This window comes from Palaemon carinicauda, chromosome 20, assembly GCF_036898095.1.
Source record: "Palaemon carinicauda isolate YSFRI2023 chromosome 20, ASM3689809v2, whole genome shotgun sequence".
In the NCBI taxonomy this organism is placed as follows: domain Eukaryota; kingdom Metazoa; phylum Arthropoda; class Malacostraca; order Decapoda; family Palaemonidae; genus Palaemon; species Palaemon carinicauda.
In genome coordinates, this window is record NC_090744.1 from 114,739,434 (window position 1) to 114,746,933 (window position 7,500).

The 7,500-nt window shown below is 33.8% G+C and overlaps 1 protein-coding gene across 1 annotated transcript in view; it reads right to left on the reverse strand.

The window, feature by feature from the left end:
• LOC137659624 (integrin beta pat-3-like) overlaps positions 1 to 7,500 on the reverse strand; it is a 47,282-nt gene that overhangs the window by 15,906 nt on the left and 23,876 nt on the right. The window contains exons 3-7 of the mRNA XM_068394469.1: positions 5,921 to 6,117; positions 4,753 to 4,899; positions 4,313 to 4,427; positions 3,532 to 3,624; positions 1,560 to 1,780 (exon numbers count right to left, since the gene is read on the reverse strand). Coding sequence (XP_068250570.1) covers positions 1,560 to 1,780; positions 3,532 to 3,624; positions 4,313 to 4,427; positions 4,753 to 4,823 — 500 coding nt within the window. The 5' untranslated portion in view covers positions 4,824 to 4,899; positions 5,921 to 6,117. The remainder of the gene's footprint in view (positions 1 to 1,559; positions 1,781 to 3,531; positions 3,625 to 4,312; positions 4,428 to 4,752; positions 4,900 to 5,920; positions 6,118 to 7,500) is intronic.

The following is a 7,500-nucleotide window of genomic DNA, read 5'->3' on the forward strand; positions in this document are numbered from 1 at the left end:
TTGATAATAAATCTCAAATTCAACATCTGAAAGTGACCAAGTTGTGGAATGATCTTTCTGATTGGATATTTGAATCGGTAGAACTTCAAAAGTTCAAACTTGCAGCAAATGTTTTTATGTTGAACAGGCTGACATGAGTCTTTTTATAGCCTATATACTGTATAAAAGATCTGATTTAATGTTGTTAATGTTCTTGAAATATTCTGTTTTAATTGTTCTTTGCTTCTCATATAGTTTATTTCCTTATTTCCTTTCCTCAATGGGCTATTTTTCCCTGTTGGAGCACTTTGGGCTTTTAGCATCCTGCTTTTCCATTTAGGGTTGTAGCTTAGCTAGTAATAATAATAATGATAATAATAATAATAATAATAATAATAACCCTTTGGGCTTATAGCATCCTGCCTTTCCAACTAGGGTTGTAGTTTAGCTAATAATAATAATAATAATAATAATAATAATAAAAATAATAATAATAACCCTTTGGGCTTATAGCATCCTGCCTTTCCAACTAGGGTTGTAGCTTAGCTAATAATAATAATAATAATAACCCTTTGGGCTTATAGCATCCTGCTTTTCCAACTAGGGTTGTAGTTTAGCTAATAATAATAATAATAATAATAATAATAATAATAACCTTTTGGGCTTATAGCATCCTGCCTTTCCAACTAGGGTTGTAGCTTAGCTAGTAATAATAATAATAATAATAATAATAATAATAATAACAATAACCCTTTAGGCTTATAGCATCCTGCCTTTCCAACTAGGGTTGTAGCTTAGCTAATAATAATAATAATAATAATAATAATAATAACCCTATAGGCTTATAGCATCCTGCCTTTCCAACTAGGGTTGTAGCTTAGCTAATAATAATAATAATGATAATAATAATAAAAATAATAACCCTTTGGGCTTATAGCATCCTGCCTTTCCAACTAGGATTGTAGCTTAGCTAATAATAATAATGATGATAATAATAATAATAATAATAATAACCCTTTGGGCTTATAGCATCCTGCCTTTCCAACTAGGGTTGTAGTTTAGCTAGAAATAATAATAATAATAATAATAATAATAATAACCCTTTGGGCTTATAGCATCCTGCCTTTCCAACTAGGGTTGTAGCTTAGCTAATAATAATAATAATAATAATAATAATAATAATAATAATAATAATCCTTTGGGCTTATAGCATCCTGCCTTTCCAACTAGGGTCGTAGCTTAGCTAATAATAATAATAATAATAATAATAATAATAACCCTTTGGGCTTATAGCATCCTGCCTTTCCAACTAGGGTTGTAGCTTAGCTAATAATAATAATAATAATAATAATAATAATAATAATAATAATAATAACCCTTTGGGCTTATAGCATCCTGCCTTTCCAACTAGGGTCGTAGCTTAGCTAATAATAATAATAATAATAATAATAATAATAATAATAATAATAATAACCCTTTGGGCTTATAGCATCCTGCCTTTCCAACTAGGGCTGTAGCTTAGCTAATAATAATAATAATAATAATAATAATAATAATAATAATAAATCAGGGTAACTTACACAGGGCATGAATGATCATCACACTGACAGAATGTCCCATAATACCCAGGAGTACAAAAGCAATGCCCGCAGGAACAGACGCCGTGCCCGCCGCACAGCTCGGTCCCTTCACTCCTACAGGCGTCCTCGGTTCCAGGACAGGCGTCGGGGTCTGGAGGGGAAGCAACGACGCCCGAATGGTGGTGGCGCCCTCTGCTTCCTCGGTGGATGAAGGGGCGACCCTGGGAGGAGGGATTATAAAAAGGCAAGAATTAGCAGTCCAAAATCAGACCATTGTTCTCTATTCTTGGGTAGTACCATAGCCTACCATGGTCTTCCACTGTCTTGGGATAGAGTTCTCTTGCTTGAGGGTACACTGTTCTATAAAATAAAGCAAGAATTAGCACTCCAAAATCAGACCATTGTTCTCTATTCTTGGATAGTACCATAGCCTCTGCACCATGGTCTTCCACTATCTCTTGGGTTAGAGTTCTCTTGCTTGAGGGTACACTGTTCTATTAAATATTTTATTATGAATGTTCATTACTTCTATAATAGTGTATTTACTTCTTTGTTTCCTTTCCTCACTGGGCTGTTTTCCTCGTTGGAGCCCTTAGGCTTATAGGATCCTGCTTTTCCAAATAGGGTTGTAGCTTAGCTTATAATAATTATGTTTGTCTTCCACTCTCTTGGGTTAGAGTTCTCTTGCTTGAGGGTACACTGTTCTATAAAATATTTTATTATGAATGTTCATTACTTCTATTGTAGTTTATTTACTTCCTTGTTTCCTTTCCTCACTGGGCTGTTTTCCTCGTTGGAGCCCTTAGGCTTATAGTATAAAAAAGCAAGAATTAGCACTCCTAAATCAGACCATTGTTCTCTATTCTTGGGTAGTACCATAGCCTCTGTACCATGGTCTTCCACTGTCTTGGGATAGAGTTCTCTTGCTTGAGGGTACACTGTTCTATTAAATATTTTATTATGAAAGTTCATTACTTCTATAGTAGTTTATTTACTTCCTTGTTTCCTTTCCTCACTGGGCTGCTTTCCCCGTTGGACCCCTTAGGCTTATAGGATCCTGCTTTTCCAAATAGGGTTGTAGCTTAGCTTACAATAATAAGAATGTTAAAAAAGTTTGAATATATGTAGGCCTATAATGAGCAGAAAACACAATAGTTAACTTTTCCCATTATGGGAAAAGAAAAAACTCATAAATGAATCATTAACAGTAATGAAACGATGAAATAAAAGAAAAAACTCATAAATAAATCATTAACAGTAATGAAACGATGAAAGAAATAATTGTAACGTTTTTATAACCTGAAGAATAAGTATGTTTTCAAAAATCTACACTTTGTTACGAATATAATTCTTTAACAAAACCTCGTTACCAACAGTTTAACGTTTAACAAAATTTCTATAAATTTGTAACATTAATGTGTTGCCAGTCTATGCACTCTCTCTCTCTCTCTCTCTCTCTCTCTCTCTCTCTCTCTCTCTAAATTAGTATTGTATCTGTTATAACTCTTTTAAGACTCTCTTAGATTAGTTAGCGTATCTATATCTATGCTATAACAGTTCTAAGTCTCTCTCTCTCTCTCTCTCTCTCTCTCTCTCTACATTAGTATGTGTATGTTATAATTCTTTTAACTCTTAGATTAGTAAGTGTATCTATGCTATAACTTTTAAGTCTCTCTCTCTCTCTCTCTCTCTCTCTTAGATTAGTACGTGTATCTATATTATAACTTTTAAGACTCCTCTCTCTCTCTCTCTCTCTCTCTCTCTCTCTCTCAGATTAGTACGTGTATCTGATATAACTTTTGAGACACTCTCTCTTAGATTAGTACGTGTATATATGTTATAACTCTCTCTCTCTCTCTTAGATTAGTACGTGTATCTATGTTATAACTCTCTCTCTCTCTCTCTCTCTCTCTCTCTCTCTCTCTCTCTTTGCCCCTCCCCCAACTAAAAAAAAGAAAATAAAATATCTAACCTGTTGCCTTGTGAGCGATCGAACGACAGACCACAGTGCAGAAAGGTTGGCTCTCACCCATTCAAGGTCAATGACCTTCGGCACCTCTGCTTTCTGGAAGATGTCCAAGGGAATAATCTTATAAATATTGGGATATATAACCGGGTGTAGGGGTATAGGAGGCCATTCGGAGGCCTAGTGCAACTGGGGATAACATTCAGTTATATTAGGCCTACTATGTAGAAGTTTGGAAAAGGAGATTAGGCCTAGGCTGGGTATAAAGCAAATTTGGTTTAGAAATTAAATAAAAGAATTTATTATCATTTCTGATATCTGGCCTAGTTTAAAATCATGTATTGTGTATTATATGTTTGTTCAAGGTTTTCCATTTCAAATGTATGAACTTTATGCATAGTTTGTGTTCTTTAGTATTTTGCAATAAGCTAATATGAGGATAATGGAGGCAGAAATTTAGTGTTGGTATATATATATATATATATATATATATATATATATATATATATATATATATATATATATATATATATATATATAATATATATATATATATATATATATATATATATATATATATATATATTATATATATATATATATATATATATATTATATATATATATATATATATATATATATATATATATATATATATATATATATATATATATTATTATTCATTAGGTCATCCATATGATAGATGATGAATTTGAACTGTTGGACGTATTTACTTATCTAAAGGCCTAGGTTACAGAAGGAAACCAAATGGATTAATATAGCTCACCACATGCCCTGAGGATCCGGAGGATCTGGAATAACCTGGAGGCGACGCGTAGGAAGGGGAAGAGGGCGTACGGGCGTGGAATGAAAGCTCAGGACCCGGCGAAGACCCGGACGAACTGAAGGAAGAAGAAGGAGAAGAGTGTGAGAGTGGGATTCGGGCCGCTGTCCAGGGTTGCCAGATATGGGGACTTATCCCTATATTTGGAGACTTATCCCTAAATTTGGGAATTTATCCTTAGGTTTGGGGATTTTGGATGGCTGGTGACGATATTCTGTACATGTATCTATGAAGAAGAAACAGAGATGAGTAAACCTCTATATTGTTGCAATTAGTTTATTTACAATTACGTGAAGTATAGCGAGTAATTTCTGTATTAGAAGAAAATATATTTCTGGAAATGGGGATTTTTTATCAAGAGTTTTAGGGAATTTTACACTAACCCATTTGGGCCTGGCAACACTGCCGCTGTCGTCCGGTGAATCGGGTGGAGTCGTTCGTCGAAGTCCATCATGGCGTCCTCTTCGTCTTCGTCTGGGTCTTCCCCTCCGTTCAAGTGGTTCCTGTGGCCGGCTTGTTTCTGCTGGCGTCTGCCCAGGATAGAATGAAAGGTAATTATGCCCTTCGGCGTGAGAGGGAAAGAATTATCGTTGTTATTTTCAAATTTGAACTGCGCTGCAAACTCCGTCGGCTGCCTTTCTTTTGGACAAACGTATACTCGAACGTTTTTCCTTTATATTTATTTATCTATGCATTTTTAATATTTACATTTATTGTTGAAAATACTACAGATTATATAAAGAACGTTTAGTTATCTGTTAAGGGTCCTACTCGGCTGTTATTTGTAAAGAATGGTATATAGCCTACCAACTCCGTCCGCTGAATTCATGTAAACAAACGTATACTCGAACGTTTTTCCTTTATATTTATTTATCTATTGTATTTCTAATACTTACATTTATTGTAGCAAATACTACAGATTATATAAAGAACGTTTAGTTATTTATTAAGGCTCCTACTCGACTGTTATTTGTAAAGAATCGTAGATATCCTACCAATTAAACGTATACTCGAACGTTTTCCCTTTATATTTATTTATCTATGCATTTTTAATACTTACATTTATTGTAGCAAATACTACATATTATATAAAAAACGTTTAGTTATCTGTTAAGGATCCTACTCAACTGTTATTTTCAAAGAACCGTAAACTCCGTCGGCTGCCTTTCATATGGACAAACGTATACTCGAACGTTTTCCCTTTATATTTATTTATCTATGCATTTTTAATACTTACATTTATTGTAGCAAATACTACAGATTATATAAAGAACGTTTAGTTATCTGTTAAGGATCCCACTCAACTGTTATTTTCAAAGAATCGTCGGCTGCCTTTCATATGGACAAACGTATACTCGAACGTTTTCCCTTTATATTTATTTATCTATGCATTTTTAATACTTACATTTATTGTAGCAAATACTACAGATTATATAAAGAACGTTTAGTTATCTGTTAAGGATCCCACTCAACTGTTATTTATAAACAACCGTAGATATCCTACCGATTATGTCGAATTAAACGCTCCCACAACAACAAACTTTTACAAACCTCGCCCACCGTTCCTGACGTCTTTCCTCCTTGAGTCTCCTCCTTTCGGCTTTGAGTCTCTTCCTCTCCTCCCTGAGCAGACTCCTCTCATCCTGAGGAGGATCTCCGTAACCGCCGCCCCCTCGAACGGGTCATCCTCGAGCTTTCGAGACGCGAAGTGATCTCGGGATCGCTCTGCATGATGTCCGAGTCGTATTCTGGCAACAGACACTCGAGTGAGTGGCTTTTGTAATAATGTATGAATGAGTTTGGAGGTGAAGATTGGAAAAGAAACTTACTTGAGGTATGAAATTGAATGTTATTTCCATTCATTCTCGAAGGATTGTAAAAGTGTAAAAGGAACTTACTCGAGGTATGAAATTGCATGTATGAATGAGTATTATTTGGTGTTATTTTCTATCATTTTCGGAGGATTGTAAAAGTGTAAAAGGAACTTACTCGAGGTATGAAATTGCATGTATGAATGAGTATTATTTGGTGTTATTTTCTATCATTTTCGGAGGATTGTAAAAGTGTAAAAGGAACTTACTCGAGGTATGAAATTGAATGTTATATCCATTCATTCTCGAAGGATTGTAAAAGTGTAAAAAGGAACTTACTCGAGGTATGAAATTGCATGTATGAATGGGTAATAATTTGTTATTTTCTATCATTCTCGGAGGATTGTAAGTGTAAAAGGAACTTACTTGAGGTATGAAATTGAATGTTATTTCCATTCATTCTCGAAGGATTGTAAAAGTGTAAAAGAAACTTACTCGAGGTATGAAATTGCATGTATGAATGAGTATTATTTGGTGTTATTTTCTATCATTTTCGGAGGATTGTAAAAGTGTAAAAGGAACTTACTCGAGGTATGAAATTGAATGTTATTTCCATTCATTCTCGAAGGATTGTAAAAGTGTAAAAGGAACATAAGTGGGGTATGAAACAATGTTTACATGAGTAATATTTGGTGTTATTTTCTATCATTCCCGGAGTATTGTAAAAGTGTAGGTCTAAAAAAAACTTACTTGAGGTTTGAAACAATGTATAAATGAGTAATATTTTGTGTTATTTTCTATCATTCCCGGAGTATTGTAAAAGCGTATAACATACGTGAGCTATGAAACAATGTTTACATGAGTAATATTTGGTGTTATTTTCTATCATTCCCGGAGTATTGTAAAAGTGTAGGTCTAAAAAAAACTTACTTGAGGTTTGAAACAATGTATAAATGAGTAATATTTTGTGTTATTTTCTATCATTCCCGGAGTATTGTAAAAGCGTATAACATACGTGAGCTATGAAACAATGTTTACATGAGTAATATTTGGTGTTATTTTCTATCATTCCCGGAGTATTGTAAAAGTGTAGGCCTAAAAGGAACTTACTTGAGGTATGAAACAATGTATAAATGAGTAGTATTAGGGGTTATTTTCTATCATTCCCGAGTGATTGTAAAAGTGTATAAGGAACTTACTTGAGTTATGAAATTGAATGTATAAATGAGCCATATTTTATGTTATTTTCTATCATTTTAAGAGGGTTGTAAAAGGAACTAACTTTAGGTAAACTGAATGAATGAGTAATAGTATTTGTTA